The 21,119-nt window shown below is 39.8% G+C and overlaps 1 protein-coding gene across 1 annotated transcript; it reads right to left on the bottom strand.

Moving 5' to 3' along the window:
* Positions 1-3,557: 3,557 nt before the first annotated feature.
* Positions 3,558-18,200, bottom strand: rrn3 (RRN3 homolog, RNA polymerase I transcription factor). Its single transcript, XM_073494558.1, has 17 exons — positions 17,877-18,200; positions 17,735-17,791; positions 17,556-17,645; positions 15,890-16,019; positions 15,545-15,604; positions 15,233-15,296; positions 14,965-15,034; positions 14,238-14,336; positions 13,742-13,837; positions 11,904-12,027; positions 11,516-11,646; positions 10,746-10,876; positions 10,443-10,630; positions 9,223-9,331; positions 7,720-7,872; positions 5,630-5,714; positions 3,558-4,004 (listed from the first exon to the last, which is right to left on the bottom strand). The coding sequence occupies exons 1-17, from the start codon at positions 17,970-17,972 to the stop codon at positions 3,855-3,857; spliced, it is 1,833 nt and encodes a 610-aa protein (XP_073350659.1). The 5' UTR covers positions 17,973-18,200; the 3' UTR covers positions 3,558-3,854.
* Positions 18,201-21,119: the final 2,919 nt, after the last annotated feature.

Raw genomic sequence — 21,119 nt, 5'->3', positions numbered from 1 at the left:
TTCACTGTTGTTTTTATTCCTGTTGCCTAACATTTTATCGTTCCATTTTTCCATAATGTATTTTCATTTTCTGCCGCTATAAATTTCCATTCCACTACATTTTGGAGGCAAATATTGTACTTTTACTCTGCTACATATATTTGATAACTGTATTTTGCAGATTACACACTGCATCGGAGTCAATGTAGTGTAAAGTCATTTTATCAGCATAAAAAAACAACAGATTCCAATAGTCAGAAAAATGGATATGTAATATGGGATCTATTGTATTTTTGATACTTTAAGACTTTTTCTCAAGTTTTATTTGTATGGGTAGCTCTCACTTTTAACAAAGTATTATTTTAACAAAATGTCTTTACTTTTACTCAAGACTAGAAGACTTTCAAACTCTCAGGGTTAACTATGTTACACAACTGGGGCCCACAGTCTTAAAAATCTTAGATGTATACTTGAACACAGCCTTAAAGAGGTCACATTATGCATATCTTCAGGTTCTTACTTTAATTTGGGGGTCCTAGTAGAACAGGTTTACATACTTTAATTTTCAAAAAACACATTTTTCTCATATGGTACATTGCTACAGCCTCCCTTTTTACAGTGTCTTGAACACTTCGTTTTAGCCACAAAGTGAGACATCTCGTCGCTGTTCAATCTTTGGTGAGAGTTGCACATGCACATTACTTAATGGGCAAGATGTAGTAGGGCAGGTCATGCCAAGCAGGTAGTGTGATCTAAAATAACGCCACTACAGCAGTAGCAACTGTATGTCTGCTGACTGTCTGGAATGTATATATTTTATGATAAATATATACATTTATATAACGCTTGTTACATAATGACGCACAGAAGTAAAGGCTCGACTCCAAACCAGGCGTTTCAGGCAGTGCAGGAGCAGAGTTTTCTGTGAGAGAGAGTAACTCCCTTTGGTGTGGGCTTTGGGCTTTTTACATGCACAAAATGATTTATAACAACAAAGGAAAAGCAAAAACACAAAAAACATAACATCATCAGCAGTGTGCACACATTCATTTTATAAAAGATGCTGGGCATAAACTACAATTACCCTCCTGCGGCTGTAAGCCTCTGTGCACTAGACAAGTTGCTGTTCCTGAGTTACAGCGTTGAATAATGGCCAAAACATTTTTTTAAGAACATTATGAAGTCACAGTGAAGTTGACCTTTAATCTGTAGGAAATTAAACGTCATCACTTCATTATTTTATCCTATCAGACTTTGATAAGACTGGGACGGATGGACAGCCCCAAAACATATCGCCTCTGGCCACGGCTATCGCTGGTGAGGAGGCATAAAAGTTTCATGTAAGCAGGTTCTTAGAATCCTTTTTCGTGTAGTCTTTCTCACATTACTCACACACCTGTGATCTATAAATCTCAATCAACTTAAACTGACAGCATCTGCTTAGTGATTTTCCCTTCCCTTATGTAGTTTCAGCACAAATGAGGGTTAATAGGAATCAAGAATAGCCATTGACAAGAAAAGACAAACAAACTTTTTGGAAGAGGAGATCACAGTGATGGTAGAGGAGACTGAAGTCAAGCAACTCGTATTATTCAGTGAGTTAAGTGTGTTAAACTCAAAATTTGCCAAAGGCACGGACACAAGTGCATCCCAAACTGCAATACCCAGACTTTGCTCATAGATAAGATCATGTCCACATCAAAGCAGAATTTTTATAAACAGTATAAAACTACTGATACATGGTTTTCTGCTTAACATCATACTTAAGATTTATCGTGATTCAATTTATATATTAGCTTTTGATCTCAGACAAGGTGCACTGATGACAAGATTATTCCAGTTTGAGAAAGCATCAACCGCAGTTCTTAGTAAGAACTGCAGAACAATAACACTCATTCCCTTAAAGAGACAGTTCACCCTAAAATAAAAAATGCATATTTCTCCTCTTTCTGCCTGTAGCTCTTTTTATCCATCTATATTGCTTCGGTGTGAGTAGCACAGTTTTGCAGATATCGGCCGTATAGATGAACTCCCTACTATTGTGCATTTGCTAACAGCATCACTGCACAGAAGGAAGTGTGCATCTCCTCATTGATCAGAGATTCATGCTCACACATCAATGGTGTCCTCCTTGGCAGAGCTGTTAGATTAGTTAGCTAGCCTCTCCTCCATGAGTAGATTCACACTTCCTTTTGTATATTGATACGGTTGGCAGGTTTAGTTCAGTTAAAAATACAGTAAATAGTTCCTAAAAGTAACTGTTCACAGCAAGTTCTGTAGATTACCGTGAGTAACCAGGTCATGATTCCTGGAAAGAAACATTGCTGTTGAGTTTTGCATATTTTTTACTGGTTCTTTGAGCACCACAAGTACCATCTAGTTCCATTATATTGAAGAGACACCTGTACGGCCAATACAGTATCTCCAACACTTAGCAAGTCACACCAAAACAATCGAAATGGATAGATCGCACTATAGGTGAACTGTCCCTTTAAAGGTTAGCCTGTCTTAAAACAATAACACATGTCCATATGTAAACTACAAGCACTGCTGTTAACTACTGTCCATACTGGTGACAAACAGATCTCTTCTGAGAGCAATTCCAATCAAAGTGACGGGACACAAAATCCACAGTTGTCCTTCTGTGAACACATTTCAGCTGATGTGAGGCTTCAGCTGTCTTAATTTGTAAGTGTTCCTTCACAGCAGCTCAGCAGAGAAACACTGACCTAACAGAAGGAAATCTGTTTTTTCTAAAAATGCTTTAACTTTGTAAGATATCACTTAAAGTTATCCAACTCAGACTGCTGAGGTCTCAAATGAACTTAAGTGACCAACTGTGCTTACAATGTGACAGTTGTTTAAATATAGACGCTAAACCTCTGTTCTAACAAAATCAGCAACAGATTGTGGTTCGGTGCTGTGATAAAGTTAAATTTAAACTTTACATTTAAAAAAAATAACTACCAGTTGCAATTTTTTTTTAAATAAGATTTTAAAACTGCAGTTAACATCAGCGCCATCTCCAGCCTCCACATTGTCTGTGCTGAATATTGAGCTTCTCTCATCTTCTCATGTCACTATCTCCTGTTTGTTTCCCATTAAGTTTTATTAATTACTCTCATTGCATTAATAATATCATTAGCATCTGTGTGTGTCTGCTGCTCGTCTCCTGCCTTAAACTCATCCCCAAGGTGCTTCAGCTACAAGAGCATTCTGTCTTTGGCTGCCAGAAAATCAAACATGTCGTAGCATCTGAGACAGGCACTGTGAGGTGAAGACTTGTCTCAGAATTGCTTAAACTCATCGTGTTGGACTAAGCATGCATTCAAAGCAGACTCCAGGGTATTTGTCTCAGATCTCAGAAACGTGTCTAGAAATGAATTTCATTAATAAACAAAAACAGTTATCTCATCACAATATTTGACTGCCCACAAAATATACCGAACTTCAAGCTCAAGTCAATTTGAGTTGAAGTTTCTTTCGTACAGAACAAACAAAAGCTGAGGGCCTCTCTATAAGAGTCTATGTAGAGTTTAAACTTAATTTAAAGGTAATGGTGAAGAAGTCACTCATAATTTCCTTAAAAACTTTTGTATTCATTAACACAAACAAGTATTCCTGTGTAAAAAGAGTTCGGACACATCTCCTCACATGTGACTTGCTCATGTGTTCTTCAGTTTGTGTTTGAATCCTTATAAATATAATGTGTAATTCAGAGGAGGAGTCACTTGACAGACTCCAGTCCATCTGTAGCAGCCCTCTCTCTGCGCTGAGGGAAGGAGAGGTCCCCACTGTCTCAGAAGGACACACAGAGCAGTTTGTGTCATATCCAGGGCGGCGTCCATTAGGACAGGTCAGACCATGAAGACGGACTAGAACTGTCTCTGGAAGGTGAAGGGTGGTGAACCCATGCTGCTCGGGCTGCGTAGGTTTGAGTCGTAGGAGCTGGGTGTCATTCCTACAATGCCCTCGGCCTGGGCCGTCTCCCCACACAGGAAGTCATCCTCGTCTTCTCTGGAGCCCTTAAACACAATGAACCACCACAAGCAAAGTTTAAGGGACCATGAGCCAACTCTGAAAATGACTATGTCTATTTTGCAGCTCATAGCCGAGTGTGTGACACCTGGCAGAGTCACACGTGTTGAGATGAGAATGATTTTTTATGAAACACCTGGCAGTGTTTATTTCCAGATGAATTGTGAACCTTTTGGCTTTTGATAAAAAAAATTGTTTTAAAATCACACTGAACACAAAGTCTAAATCCATGTCAGGGAGTACACAACAAGATACTGTGAGACTAGATGACCAATTTTCATATCCTCTCATTTTTGTCGTTTTCATCTCATAGTTTCATATTCTTTAATATTTCATTCCATGCTCTACCTTGACACTGAACATACTGATATATGTCAGTCATTCAGTTCTGTGTTTTTTCCCTATGTGATCATCCATGTTAATCACTGTATACATGTTAAATCTTACCACAGAGAAAGGGGACTTAAAGGAACACTACACCAATTTCAAACCAGTTTTACATGTAAAAGTCATAGGGAGAACTTCCGTGTGTCTGACAAAAGTAATCTTGATGATGTCATCAGGGTTATATAACATATAACATATTGTGGAGTGTAAAAGAGCAGGCAGAAGTCAGAAGTCAGAATTTCTGAGTTGGTATTTCTGACTTTCAATCTAAAAGCGTTCCAGTACACTTGCTGGGAAGAACATGGACGCTCGCTGCAAACAGGTGTTTGAATGGAAAGTCTGTGAACTTCACAACAACTACAGCAGCTGATTTAACAGTTGAGGGCATGCAAAAGACAGGAGAAGTCAGCTCCTAACGCATCTGCGGGTATGTCGGCAAACTTAGGCTACATGGATCTTGCCCGGGTTTCAGATTTGGATGGCCGTTCCATTGCACTTTTCCATGTCGGAGGTTGAGTTCTGAGTTCTGAAGCCGTGTAGTCTTCCATGTTAGTGCTGGTTTAAACAGCTGTAACACACACTCAAACGTACATGCCCAGAGTAATTCCCTGCTTGGTCTCTCATGCTTCCTTATGGCCCGTTCACGCTGCTGTTGGACACAGCTCTGAAATGCTGTAGCTTTCTTTCTACGGTGGGATATTTGTGCTTTGTACTCTTCTCTTCCTGCCTGTATACTACTTTACTATTCTGTGGATATTGCAGATGCGTCCGAGCACATGTAGCTCTGATATCAACGTAAAGACATCATTACGGAGCACTCCGTAGCTTCAAATCAGGCTGCCCCTCGCCCAAACTATACGGAGTACTTCCAACATGTATGAACACATCTGACACTCACAATCTTCTGTTGTGGGCTGCATGTGTGAACAAGCAAATGTGGACAATATCCTGATCTGGTTCTCTGGATATTGTCCAGAGTTCATATGTGAAAGGGGCTTATCACTGAGCAAATAGCTTTGAGGTTTGGACTGTTGGTCACAAAAACAACATATCTGAATTGGGCTCTGTGAAATCTTGACATTTTTCTGACATTTTATGGACAAAACAATTATTCAAAAAAATAATCTCCAAACAATAATGGTCGGTTGTAGCTCTAGTTCTTCTATGGCCTCAACAGTGCAATAGTACATTGCTGTGAACATTGTTTACCCCTCTGTCAGCTTACCTGTTGGCCTGCTTTGATGGGAAGCAGGTCTTTGTCTGCTTGTTCCTCCCAGACCTGGTACAGTGGCTCAATCAACTGACCAGACCTACACACACACAGACACACACACACAAAGACACACACCTTTGAGATCCTGTACATATGTACATGTTCATGATCATGTCCACACATGTTGCTTCCATGAGTCCAACATGTCCTGCGCACCAGAGACACCAGAGAGAAGACCTACAGTCCTTCCCACATTTCACAAGTTATTGACAGCACAATCACACCCTGAGGTCCAGAGGCCAGGTGTATAAACAATGTGTACGCACAAAAGCCATGCACACACCATTACCTATACATAAACTGGTGTTTATTAAAGCAGAATATGTGCACCGCATCCACACCTCTAATATGGCTCATGGTAGCAAGTGGGAGGTGGCCTGGGGACTAACCTGTGCTGGCCAGTGCCTTGCCTCTGTCTCCCACAAAAACTATGTTGTCGTTGGTCAACATAGGGAGAGACTCCGAGTATATTCCTACTTCACCTAACCCTATGGTGAGTAGGATATGAAATATGTGAGAGATGTAACCTTAACATGAAATTGTTTATTTAGGTTGTTTGCCAATATCACTTTGTTTTATTATTAAACAATCTACACAGAGTTCAGTAAAATGTCACTCAGAGATGCAATTATAAACTTATTTTAATTTAAATCATTTTAGTGATTGTATTTGAGCTATTATTCACAATTTTCATTTTTCACTTTATAAAGAATTATGAAGCAGTTTGTAAAGTCTGTTCTAATATGAGCTCTAGGAATTAAATCATTGATTGTCCTTCTGTTTAATAAGGATTACTGAGATATTGTGTGATACTGTGATGATGGTTTAGCCTATATGCACAGGTGAAGAATTAGTAGTGTGTATCCTGTAAGTAGCCATGTATAACTGTTGCGCTTAATGAACATCTGATGTAGTGCTGTTGGAGAACCTCATTGATTCAATATGGTTGGTGAAGTTGTGTGGACTTTGCTCCACTACATCAGCTGGTCGGCTGGTACCGCCATCGCTGAGAGCAAACAAAGGTCGCTCAGCGAAGTCACAACTCTTCTCTGTTCTGGCGCCTCAGTGGTGGAACGAACTCCCGACCAATGTCAGGACAGCAGTCACTCGCCATCTTCCGCAAAAGACTCAAGACTCACTTGTTCAGACTTCACCTCGACCCCGCATAGCATGACTCCCTCCCTACGTTTCTAATTCAGAATATTATTGTTTAAGATTTTTTAAAACAAGTCTTAACGTCTTCTGGACATAGTCTAATGAGGTTTTTCTGGCACCTACGTGATGACAAACGGGAGACACAAGGGGAAAAAAAACAGAAAGGCAAACTCGCCTCCTGGCAATGTGAATGGAGTTAATTGCTGATTATTAGCAGGTTTACCGGCATTTAAAAAAAACCTGTGTATACACACTCATTTCGGTGTAAAAGTGTTATCAGTTACAGGTTTAATGAGTGGTGGAGTAGGCACAAGTATTGATATGCAAATAGCTGTTTGGAGGTTTATACGTCCATTCATTACAAATTGAGATTTCTAAAACAGAATCAGGTGTACATGCAGAAATCTGACAAAAAGAATGTGTCTGCATATTTCTGTCTTTGCGCATACACACAGTTTTGTGGTGAATCTACACAGTTTCATGCCCTGGTGTCATGGACAACTTTCTGATTTGGAGTTCTTTGAGAACTTCTCTACAGCTACTGAATGGACCTTTGTCAGCTAATGTTTCCACAGTCAAAAATGAAAAAATCATTTCACAGATTATACCTTTAAGGATGAAGATTAACCACTGACATTAGACTTCTACAAACAGAAAATACATTTCTGTTTTGTCAGAGAGGTTAAGGTAACCCTGCCCTTTCAGCACCCTATGGAAACCATTAAAACATGAAGCACCCCCTCTACAGAATCCACTCACAACTTACTGCTAATTTCAGCTAAATTTTAACTTTGCAGAGGGGAAGTGAAAATGAAGCCATGGGAGATAAAAGAGATCTACTGTCTGGCCTAAAGACATTTTATTACAGAGAATAACCCTCAGGGTACCTCTTGAGCAGGAAGGGGTCAAAGGGGAAGAAACTGTCAAGAGGGTTGGTGTTGGTGGTCACACTGTCTCCCCCAGCAGAGCTGCGCACCACCGGCAGCACGGTGCGGTTATTCCTCTCTATGATGGTGTAGCAGAACACCACCTGGTACTTCCTGCAACAAAAACATATCAGCTGCTGAGGATGACCAGGGAGGGAAACCTCCAAATTAATAGCATTACTGTGGGGGCATGTTGGTGCAAAGCTGTGCTTTATTTCACACTATGTTTTATTCAATGATTCAATAGCTCAAATTATGAGGGAAATCTTGTACTTTTTACAGAACTACATTCATTTGAAAGTTATAGTTACTAGTTCAGATTGACATTACAATACATATGATAAGCTTATTAAATAGAAGTCATTGTTTAAGATGGAACCAGTGGTTCCAAAACTTCTTGGCTTGTAGGAAATTTCCTCTCTAAACTTCGATGATGTTTTCTATTCAAATAACAGTTTGAGGTCCAAAAGGTAAAAGTCCCAATATTTCACACACAATACAAGCAAAAATTACAGAAAAAAAGAGAAAAACAAAGATTTTTGTCGAGCAGGACTGCATTATTCCTTCTTTCTGCTCCCATTAATCATCTGGCAACCCCTCACACTTATCTTGTGACACTTTGGTGCTGTACAACTGGACTAAAGTACCTAACTGTGTATACAGTAGTTAAAACTAGCTGCACCTCATGCTTCTACAATAGTAAAATACTGCTTACAAATTGATTTATCAATGTCAATTTTCCTGCAAAACAAGTTCTTTTACTTTTGATACTTTTAGTACATTTCAATAACATTGCTTGAGGAATAGTTTTACATTGTGGCACTGGTAACTGTTAGTTGTTGTTATTATATCAAAATGCTTAGAAAAATACAGCAGTCAGTAAAAGGTCATTGTAATTAGAAAAAAAAACTAAATTTCCCCAAAATTGGGACACTGTACAAAACTAAAATTAAACAGAAGGTGATAGTTTGCCAATTGTTTTGTTGTTGTTTTGACATATACACAATTGTAAATAGTACAAAGACAATATATATTTAATGTTTAACCTTATCGACTGCATTCATTTTTTGTAAATAAATGCTTATTTTAAATTTAGTGGCAGTGTCACTTTTCAAACAAGTTGGGACAGGGGCAACAAAAAACTGTGAAAGTTGTGGAATGCTCCAAAAACACCCTTTTGGAAAATTCCACAGGTAAACAGGTTCATCACTAACAGGTGATATCATAGCTGGATAGGAAAGGGGCATCCCCGAAAAGACTCAGTTGTCACAAGCAAGGATGGGGCGAGGTTCAACACTTTGTCAAACACATGATTGTATGAAGGAGGACCACATGGGCTCAGGAACACAAGCCTTCTGTTTGTATTTACATTTTACTCAGTGTTCCAACTTTTTGGGAATCAGAATGTTGTTCAACCACTCAGCATAGTTGTTGCCAGAGAGAAAGCAGAGGCAGGGTGCGTACCTGGTGATGGCAGCAAACGTGCTGGTGACTGAAGGCAGGCAGACTTTGAGGGGGTTCAGCTGACACATCACCACCCGCTCCAGGTTTAGACTCTGCAGGTACTCCAGACCTGACAAACACACACACACACACACACACACACACACACACACAACAGATTAATTAAACTGTTATTAATAAATAAGAAAAATAAAAAGCAAAATTAGATTTAAAGGTCCAGTGTGTAATATATAGTGGCATCTAGCAGAACAGACTTGGCAGAAATGGAATATAATATTCATAAGTATGTTTTAAATAGTGTAGAATCACCTGAAAATTACATTAGTTTCATTGAAAAGAAATGCCGTCTCGTATAACGTTAAATATTAGCACACTGTAGTCTTAGTTTGTGTTTCTCAGAGAGCTGGTGGTAAAGTCGCGTTAGCAAGATTTATTTAGATTTATACATTGTCTATTGCAGTACGACAACACATGGAACAATAACTAAGATATTTAGGGCTGGGAGTGTGCCGAAGACAGTCAAAGTGATGACTTAGTTTGACAGATAAACTGAGGAGAAGTCTGCCAATCATGGAGTTAATAAATTCTGTGAATATTTTTCACAGTGCTCCATCATTTCTTTGCATGATCCTAATTTTTCCATTTAATTTTTTTTTTGGAGTTATAACCTATAGTTTTACAGACTAAATAACTAAATACATCTTCACCTCATCACTTGAACTAGTAGAAATACACAACACTGTTGTGAACAAGTCCATATTCAGAAATTTAGTTTCTTGTCCCTGAGGGCCACCGTAGCTTCTGGACCTTCTCCAACATCTTCGAAAAGGGAGGGGTGAGCGAGGGACTCAATCTAGAACTTCACAGCTATATGCTGCTAAATACTCAATATTTTACACACTGTACCTTTAATGGTCATATTATTATTTGATGTGGATTTGCTGCCATGATTTTCATATTTGGGCTGTTGGATGGTTAAAATTAGCAATTTGAAATCAACCAATGAAACTTTATACTCCATATCAAATGATATACTAAAACATTTCTTTAAATGATTTTTATTTATTCCGTGATAATGAGCACAGGTGCCTGAATAACAAGCCTCTCCTTAGACCAACTCTGAGAACCAGCAAAACCAAAACAGTATGAAACACAGATGTAGTCCTCTCAGGGTGGTGCGATAACATGTGAGTTGTGTGTGAGCAGCAGCTGATGTGTACCTTTCTTCATGTTGCCCTCCAGCATGGCTCTGTGTCTGAAGATGAGTGTGTAGAAGACAGCCTGGCAGGCAGCATAGAAGGGCCCGTGCAGGCTGATGTCACAGCAGGCCTGTCTGCCACTGCTGTCCTGGCTGTCAATGTAGCGATGGATCCAGGAGAGCAGCAGGTCCAGGCAGGCCCGCACAGTGCTGCAGGAGAGGGAAGGGACAGAGTCATAACAGGATAAAACATGGTGACAGAGGAAGACACTGCTCACTTTGACTTTCAGTTGCCTTTATGCTTTCTTCAGCAGAATGAACTCACAGCACAGGGATGAACTTTGCTCGGGCCAGGAAGCTTCCTAGGTATCCTGCAGCAGCCTGGCGGAGGATAGCAGGCTGAGAGGGGCTCTGCAGTACCTTCCAAAGGTGATCCAGAAAGGCCTCAGCCAAGGCCTGGAAGACAGAAAAGACTTTACATAGAGGACGGAAAAAAGGCCTCATCTCACCAGGAGTAGAATCATCAAAGTAGATGAAATAACTAAATAAACAAGACCTTATCGTCAAGAAAAATATGTACAGGAACAGCAGTGGAGTCTGTGAGAACTTGAACAGTGAGACACACAAGTTTTTCATCAACATACTAGACAGAACACCAACAGCATTCTGACTGAATGTTTTAAAGCAGACTAAAGCAGCAAAAGTGCATATTTATTTGAGTTGGTCATTAAAGCTGCACTAAATGGTTTTGGCCTGCTGGGGGCACTGGAACAAGCTGTAACACTGACACTTTGACACTGACACATTATAAAGTTGTTAAGGTGAACATGTTAGCAAACAGTTTCCAATTTACACATCTAGCAGCTACACAGCAGCAATATGATTCATTTGAAAATTGCGTTTTTAGCCACCTAATCACTATCTTTGACCGCTTAAACTGAGATTATGTTCACCATCTCTGTCCAAATCAAGTCACCTGACTTCAGTCCGACCGATCCTGTATCACACTGCTGAAGACCAGACTGAAGGCTGAATGCCATAAACTGCTGCTTCCTATCATTACACATACACCCATGCAGTGAGTGAAGTACTGACCAGTCTGAAGCTGCAGAGGTAGAAGAGTGTGTACTGGACATGACAGGAACCGTGTGTTGGCAGAATGAGCTTGTCAAACACACTCAACAGATCACGGTACAGCTCCTTCGTCCTTTCCACATGAAGAGAGTCTGAGAGAGAGAAAACAAAGAAAAGGCTGCTTAAGAGGATGACACCCTTTAAAGCCAAAACCATTCACTACACACGGATGCAAAAGCTTCTAAATTCACAAGGTACATCTGACATGCTCTTGGATTCAAAATTGGGTTGAATGTAATTCTTTCAAATCTATCTCACTCAGTAAGAGCCCCCATCATGTTATTAATAACATATAATATTACTACAATACAACTCTGTCCCCAGTGTCAAAGCTGTGTTATTCAGCTACCATTTTCATGGCAGACATCCTTGACATAAGCCATAAGAACAGCCATGAGAGCGTCCAGTCTCTCAGCCACTGGGTGGGCTGTCACAGCCACCCTGCAGGAGTCATCTGCTGACATGTCCTCATCCTGACAAGAAAAACACAATACACACATGGGCTGTCAAGGCAGGAGGAAAGAAGGATGGAAATGGCTTCTTTCTGAACAAATTCAAAATTGTGAAGAAACAGGTGAATAGTTGTTGGTTTGGGGTTATTTGCGTGGGAGTATCTTGCTGTAAAAAGTGGCAGAATGTCTCAGTAATGGCTCGTGGTGATCGTGAATTCCTGATTGTTGTTATGAGTGATTTCTCTCTACTGCACTGAAGATAATTTGCTAAAATAGGCCAGAGTTATAATTTTGTTCCAGAGGTGGGAGGTAATTAAGTACAAATACTTTGTTACTGTACTCATATGATTTTTCAGGTATCTGTACTTTACTGGGGTATATATTTTTGTTTTTACTCTTTACATTTGACACAGATATCTGTACTTTCTACTCATAACATTTTTTAATTAGGCTTGTTACTTTAGTTGCATTTGAGGGGAATAATTGATTATGTTTATTTTGCCTCACTGCATGCTGCCATCTCAACATCACAAGCCTGATTTTACCCTATCAGTACATATCATGCATGGCAGATGTAGCGAGATGAAGCAACGCACAAGAGAGGGAGACTGGAATGGGGAGAAAAGGCGTGTAGTGACGAAAGCAGCTAGGACTTTATTTTTGCGAAGGTGTCAAAAGAGGCATTTCTTTTTTACACTAGCACTGTGAAAGTTTATGTCCATTATTGTCAATACGGCTGTCATGATATCAGACTTTCACGGAAAGATTATCGTGGCCAAAAAAATACACGATTACCATATTATTGCGATATGTAGAGAAATACAAAAAAATGCTCTCAGTCAAATTCATTTAACTTTGTTTATTGTGTGTTTTGTGCGTCTTTTGTCAAATGAATAACATTTGTTATACGCGTGTACAGAGGTGCAGAGACAGCCTATGTAACCATAAATGTCTGTGGTTTTGACATGATTTTGCACTGCCAAAGTAAATCAATGAGTAGCAGCCACACAGCAGATCCATGCCTGACACTAGCTAGCGAACAGTTAACTGTTTCTGCACATTTTCTTATTTTTGAGTTGTATTGCATTTTGCAACCAGTGTTAATATATATATCAAATATCAATATTTCATCTTTTGAATCACAAAGTTATTGTCGATACTGGTTATCAGCAACACCTCTAATTGTCAGTATCTTGTTTTTTATTTTATTTGAAGTTCAAATGGTTCAAAGTAAAATATGCAACACAAAAATAAAATCATGTATAGAATCCCTTTCAATCATCATCAATCATCACCCTCTTGAAGTGTGTGGTGGTGGCTGTATCTGCAGAGACCCTGCAGCCCCCTGCCTGTATTTTCTCACTTTGTTGCTGCTCGAGACGCTTTACCAACACAAAATGTCGCTATTTGATGTCCTGGGAATGAGACTCAACAATCGACTATCTTTCTGGTGAATTTACGAACATCTCAGACAAATGCTACTGATTCTACATTTAATTTTAATAGTCTTTGAATTATATTAATGTGACATGAGGTTCATTTAGCTTTGGACAGAAATGGCCGGTAGAAATGTCATTCAAAGGGATACATTTTACTTTCACATTGAAAGAGATGCATCATGCTTGTTGCCATTTTTTTCTTTATTCTTCATCTAGAAACTCACCACTATTTATGATAAACCTTTTAAAAGCCCACAGTCCTAACATGCAAACAGCAAACTGGTGCTGGTTGTTACCATGTCAAAGAGTCCCTCCTCAGTTTGCTCATCCACCTGCTGGGTCTGCACAGCGTTCTCCTCCGCCTCCTCAATGTCTGAACGGGATGCACTCACCTGAAAGACATCACACACACACACAGACCACTGCTACAAACAGGAGGATACACACAAATTGCACCATTTTCTGCATTGTGTAAATTGCACATCGTGCATGTGTACCACTGTGACTAGCTGACATTACAAAAAATTACTACTATAGATACTATGTATCTACTGAAATAGAACGTAACAAATGAGGAGGGAATACACTTGTCTTTCTGCTTCAAATACAAATAATCTAAAGCTCTGTGAGAACATGACTGAAGACAAACATGAATGTTTTTATTAGGCTACTATATTTTGGTTCCTCCAGGTTAGAGAGCCCATATCCACCTTCCACAGAGTACCTGTTACTTTCAAAGTTAAATATTTAATTTTGCCTTTAAACAGAATTATTTGGAGTAAAACCACTTACATCCAGTTTGAGCATCTTTCCGACGATCAACTCCAGTACGTCTCGTCTAAGTGCCGGTATATACATGGTCACCCTCAGGAGGTTGTGGACATAACACTCCTGTAGAGAGCAACAAACTATCAGTCAACAGGTGGCTGTAGCTCAGGAGGAAGAGTGAATTGTCCGGTAATCAGAGGGCCGAATCCCCAGCTCCCCCAGCTGCACGCTGAAGTACCCTTGAGCAAGTTACCGAACCCCTACCTTGCATGTATCAGTGTATGAATGTGTGTGTGTGAATGGGTAAATGTGACAAGTGTTATAAAGTGCTTTGAGCGGTCAGTAGACTGGAAAGGCACTATAGAAATGCAAGTCCATTTACCAGAAAGATGCAGATCACAATTTTCTGTTAAGTACTTTTTCTAGACCCCAACTTTGTCTGAGATGTGTTCAGATAGAACAATGTACGTTACATAAAATTGTCTATGTACTGCATGTATAATGTGCATTAGGTCTGAAATACAATGAATTCTGTGGCAAGTACAGTGGCCAAGCTGTCATTTCTCCACACTTGTTCTGATTTTTGCATACATCCCAAACTAATCAGATTTCACTCTAACAAGGCTGCACTGCAGGCTAAGAGGTCTGTCTCCTGATGTTTTCTGGAGGTCATCAATATTCATTTAATTACCACTATTCATTTAATTACCAGGCCTGTATTGATGTGTAGCAACTTTTAGTGGTCTCTTACCAGTGTTCTTGAGGATTTCTGTACGAAGGGGAAGTTCTCTTGCAGAATGGGCATGAGAAAGTGACTTGTGCTGAAAGAAAAGGACGACATTACAGTTCAATAGAAAAGTAATGTTTGTGACAGTCTAATGAAGAACATACTGCCATACAAGAAAAACTGTAAATAATGACAGATGCCATTTGACTGGTTAGTGAACTATACAGTCAAAAGTATAAAGCCAAAAACCAAGACAAGAAGACAAAAAATGGCAGAATAATAAGTGACTTACGATGGAGCATATCTGGTGATGAGCTGCAATGCCTCATGACACTGACTGAAGTTCCTGGGAAGGTCTTAACAAATCATAGGGGGAGCTGAGAGTTAATTCATTTGTACCCAGAGAATGTGAGCATGAAGTCAGCTCAGCTTCAGATTCACACTTCTTACTGCCCTTCCTTCACAAACTTCCCAAAATTCAGCAAGCAGCAAAACACCAACTACAAGTACAACATACTCACAGTCCTGAGCCATAGTAGATTTTTGGATTTTTTAACAAATCACTTAATATATGCACAGTTCATTGGACATTAGAGGCACCTACCCTCATCTTCATCATCTGAGTCGGAGATATCGACTCCTCCTTCACAGATGGTCACTCTCTCTGGAAAAAAGCGCGCACACACGCACACACACACACACACACACACATCCATGAGTCACTGATGGTAGGATATAGTAAAGACATTATATAGAAAATTTTCACCCTTTGCTTTCAAACGCAAACTCATACCATCCTGAAAACAGGAAGTGATGACCGTAAGGCAAAAGATTAGTCATGTCAAGATAACTAACATTACTTTAAAACTTTGACAACACCGTGACATCATGAATTCTATATTTTACTAATAAACTGTAAGAAAAAATACCAGCGGTCAGGAGAACCTACTGGGAGTGAAGTGGGAGACCACAGTCTTGAGGCAGGCACACAGGTAGACAGTCTGTGCTGAGACCAGGTTACTGAGGAAGGACATGTACTCCTCCAACACAGCCTGGCTCCGGCCCACCCAAGGAAGCCTCTAGAAAAAAGCACACACACCACCAGAGGAGAGATTCAGCATGCTGACCCAGGCAGATTATTAGTTTGAACTATATTTTTTGCAGATATTGGAATTCAGCTGATTAATCAGGTTGGTGATTTACCTGCAGAACAACCCTACTGTTAAACAGAGAAACAGGCAGTTTATTGTATTGCAGCAGATATAGCCAATATTGGACAGCACTTCTGAATAATTGATAATCCTTTATCATGGTGAATGTGGCTTTATTTTATATATCAATATACAACAATCAGCCACTCCCTTAAAAACACAAACAGGTGAAGTAAATAACATTGATTATCTCATTACAATGCTATGTTCTGCTGGGAAACCTTAGGTCCTGGCATTCATGTGGATGTTCTTTGACATGCAACACCAACCCAAACATTGTCGCAGACCTCATGGTAACGGCAGAGCTGCTCGAATTTCTCTGGCCATTCCTCAGCACTTCTTGTGGTGTGCTTTTGCCATCGGGGATTGCTGTTACTAAACAGGCGGTGTACTTGGTGTGAAACAGTGTTTGGGTAGGTGGTGCATGTCAAAGAATAGAATCCAAGGTTTCCCAGCAGAATATTGCATTATAACAAGATGATCAATGTTATTCACATCACCTGCCAGTGGTTTTAATGTTGTGGCTGATCAGTGTGGGAGTTTGCTTTTGGCCCATGGTGTATTGGTTTATGGCCCTTCAGGGGGAAAAAAATGCAGTCACCCCTGATCTAATAAAACCTAGCAACCACCTCGTCTGGCATAATATTTCCAAAACAGTTACACAATCACTTAGGCCAAGCAGCTATACAACAACACCACCAGGGCAGCAACTGTTGATTGGATTAATCTGCCATTTTTTTTTATATTTGTCAACTTAGTGTTTTAACAATAACATGTGAGATGTCTGTAGTTTGAGGACTCATCTTCAAATGTCTTGTTTTGTCCAACAGTCCAAAACCCAAAGAGATCCAATTTACTGTTACGTACAACATGGAAAAACAGCAAATTCTCTTATTTGAGAAGATGGAACAAACAGATGTTTGATATTTTCCTTTGAAAAAAATGACTAAAGAACTGAATCAATGGTCACAATAGTTTTCCATTAAAGGGGCACTGTGTTGTTTTGGTGGTGAAATTCAAACTCAGAATTCTAATATTTACAATATTATTGAGGTAATAATACAAACACAGAAATTTTTTTTTTTTCCATAAGTGAATAAACAAGCTGTTCTCAGAGGAAAATTAAGTTCCAGAACACTGTTTGAAGCTAGAAAGGTGGCAGGGTCCGCCACATATAAACAAAGTAAAACAGTATGAAATAATGTTGTCCTTTAAGGTCAATTTGTTTATTCAGTTTGTTAAGGAGTTAAAAAAATGTCAATAAAGATCTTTCTCTTCCGACTAAAATATCTTTCCCAAAACTACATAGTGCACCTTTGATCAATTAAGTTAACAATGTACGGTTGAATATGATGAGCTACAATAAGCACTGCAACTTTCAATCTCTTGGCTTTCCATACTCACTAAGACAGTATAGATGAGCTGTTCATGGTCCTTGGTCAGCTGTGTCACACAACTCCGAAACTCTTGTAGCCAGTTGATGATCTGAGCATCCTGTCAGAGGGAAGACAGAGCTCACTGAAGAGCTATACTACACACAGAGCTCAGCAGGACACCTCACACACACTGATGCTTCACTGTACCTTTATGTCCGGATCAGCCAGCTGATGTTTCAGCAGTTCATAGTCACTTGAGTCTCCCTTCAAACAAGAGGAGCAGCACTTGAATTGTCTCAACTTTATAAACTGGTGACAGGTAAAAATATGACATTACGTTCCCACTCACCTGTTTATGTTTAGTTAACGTGTCCGCAACACTGCCTCCAAACCTGACCGTCTTAACAGGAGGAGTGTTCAAAAAGTCCCGACCCGCTACCTCCATGTTTCACTGCACTCATGGAAAAAAGTAACTAATGCTTGTTTCTGTGATGCTAGCTGTCCTGAAGCTAAAAGATCCAGCTGAAGAGGAAAAGGCTGGCCGCTTGCATTTTTATTCGGTAAGGTCACTAACAGTTAAGAGTATATGAATAATGTTAATTTCTCTGTAAAGTTATTAGAACGTTCTGAGTATAAATGTCCGACTATGTATATAATAAGCAAGCGCATGTGTGAACTCCATTTTCGCAAGAGGAAGGGAACCGCGTGTTTACGGAAGTGAACAATGGAACACCGGTGCCTCATTCAAAGTCTTCCCATGAGCTCGGCTTGTAGGGTAGAGGGTTCCGGTTTTCCACGGTGCACGGTTCAGTCTGCAAGTGTGTGGCTGTGTCTCAATTCAGGGGCAGCATCCTTCAAAGGGCGCGGCCTTGTACCTTCGAAAGCCGCGTCCAGTTAAATGGGACGGTCTAGCCGTCAGAGTATTTCCTGGTTGCGTCACCAGATGTTCCCGCCCCTTACCTTACGTCACGATTTCTGTCGCCCAGGCCCGCGAAAGTGACGATCTACACCATAGACATATGTCTATGATGTCTACGCCACTTGATGTCGCCATTTTCCTTCTTTCTTTCTTCTGTTTCGGGCGCGCAAAGGATCTTGGGATATGGGACGCGAAGGATAGTAGCGGTGTGCATAGACATATATACATAGTATATATATATATATATATATATATACATATACATATACATATACATGTATATATGTCTATGGCGGTGTGTCCTCCAAAAAGAGGGAAAAGAAGGCTGCATTTGTGGAGTGCATTTGGATTTGGGGCAGCCTTCGCGCGGCGTTGTGACGTAATTGGCCTTCAAATGCGCCCTTCGAAGGATGCAGCCCCTGAATTGCGACATTAGTGATGTTCTCTCTGGGCAGTTGTAAATATGTCCATTGTATATGTTTTGTTGTTGTTTTACAAATTTAAAAAAAAACAGAGTAAAATCAACAATATACCAGGGTTTCATGTAAACTGTTAGAAGAGATAATAATAATAATTTAAATAAAACAATTAAGCATTATTATCTTGTACATATGTGGCTCAGGCCTATGACCAGGTGCCTTCCTTTGTTGGTTTTCTGGGCGTGTACAGCTGGCAGGAGACTACAGGGTAGACTCAGAACACACTTAGGCCTACTTGTGAACTCCTTGGTGCAGAGAGGGATTTTGTACTTCAGTTACAAAACAAGCAGAGTATTGAATTGATGCCGGGATCCTTAAATAGTTTACACAGGCTTTGTGCTGTCAACAGGGGCGTCACTAGGTTTTAAGGACAGGGGAGGCTTAGCCCCCAAGAGATGCACAGGATGTGAGCAAACGTAGCGCGCGAGTCTGTTTTTTTAATACAGTACAAGAACAAACACAGGTTTGCACAGTAACAGTATGCTTACAGCATTAACAACAAAAGTCAGCCAAGTACACCATTTTTAAATAACATGGCTACAATTGCGAGTTACTTGGTGGGTGGAAGCATCAAAGAATGCCGTCTTTTTAAGGGTGGCAAATCGGTCTATCACTCTGTTGTGACTCAGATGCTGAAGCGTGTAAAGTAGTATTAATTTATTAATTAATTTAATTTATATTAAAGTAATATTAAGATACTCTTTAAAATATTTGGGTCAGGCTAATTTGGCTTTTATATATATATATGTATATATATATATATATGTGTGTGTGTATATATATATATATATATATCTTGGCTTTCTCTAATCATTACTCTCCTCAATAAAAGCTCAAGTTAAATAAGTCTTATATGGTGCACCTTGACTGAAATGTTTCATATTTCATATTCATATTGAGTTCCATAAAATTCCAAGACTGTCTGCATCACAAAGGACTCTATCCTGTGAAATCCTTTAGACTCACCTTTCCAGTAGAGGTCTCTCCACTCTCACTTCCTGTGCTCCTCTGCCTTGACTCCTACAGGTCAATAGGGGTGGTGGAGTGATTATTATTAGTGTAGTCTTATTATTATTATTATTATTATCCACTGATGATAATCATACCTGAACGAGCTCAGCTCCTGTTTCACGGTGTGCATCCATGCGTAAAGTGAGAAACACAGCTGATGCTCCGAAAGGAAGTCACCCCAAAGATAGTATGGTAAAAAGAGTGCCTAATGACGCCACTGGCTGTCAAACAATACATAGACTTGTTCATCAAGGTTTATTTTAGGGGTTGGATTGGATGATTTGCCTATACTCGTGTCATAAAACTTTTTATGTATAATAAATTGATTATTTAAATTAAGATGAAAAAAGATGTACATGCAATTATTGTTTTTGTTTTGAATGGCAAAGATAAAAAAAAATAGAGCACAGACCAAACCATTGGATTTGACTGGAAAACCTCTCAGTCAGCCTGGTGTCTTCAGGACACCCCCCTGAGTGTCATAAAAATGACTCCAAACACACCAGGACATTGTCTCGAGGACATCATAGGACTCTAAGACCAAATGGCAGAATGAAGCCATCTGATAAACTGTCATCAGTTGCATGTCTTCAGACATGGCCCAGAGTTCACAAAGAAGTGTGAACTGTTCTCACAGGACAACAGGACCTCGGACCCCAGCGTGCACACAACACTACAGCCCTTCTCATCCAAAAGACGCAGGAACTACTTTTGAAAATATAGTGTGTTCATCTTAATTAATTTCACTGTGCCTGTTAAAGACATCAATGTATCAATACATGGTTGTATGTAATGCTTATAAATTGCCAATCATAACTTTTCAAACCTGGATTAACAATGTGTATCATGCATTTCTTAATATGTGATATCTTGTTAATTCATCTATGTGATATTTGGTATCATCGAGGAGCTGAAAGTGCCACCTTGTCAAATCTGTAAACCTCAACCTCTTAACAGACATTGATAATGATTCATCTCGACTGGGTCTCGACGAAGCATGCTTGCAAACAGAACTTTCCAGCAGAAGCTTGCTAAACCTCTGTGTCCTGACCCGCAAAAGTCATGACTGCAGAAAATGAAAATCGCCTGCACACCTTCCCAAAGAGGGTGCATGAAACGGAGAAAGGGAGAGAGAGAGATGCAGGACCCCACGGCAAAGGCTGACTGAAGGATTGATGCAATG

This window comes from Pagrus major, chromosome 23 (assembly GCF_040436345.1).
Source record: "Pagrus major chromosome 23, Pma_NU_1.0".
NCBI classification, from domain to species: Eukaryota; Metazoa; Chordata; class Actinopteri; order Spariformes; family Sparidae; genus Pagrus; species Pagrus major.
This window is presented reverse-complemented; position numbering and strand designations above follow the sequence as displayed.

Coding starts and splice junctions, on each gene's coding strand:
- rrn3 (XM_073494558.1), bottom strand. CDS start 17,972: ATGGAGGTAGCGGGTCGGGACTTTTTGAACACTCCTCCTGTTAAGACG. Junction 15,035..15,232: donor ATCACCAGATATGCTCCATC/GTAAGTCACTTA, acceptor CTTTTCTTTCAG/CACAAGTCACTTTCTCATGC. Junction 5,715..7,719: donor GACCCCTTCCTGCTCAAGAG/GTACCCTGAGGG, acceptor GTGTGTGTGTAG/GTCTGGTCAGTTGATTGAGC.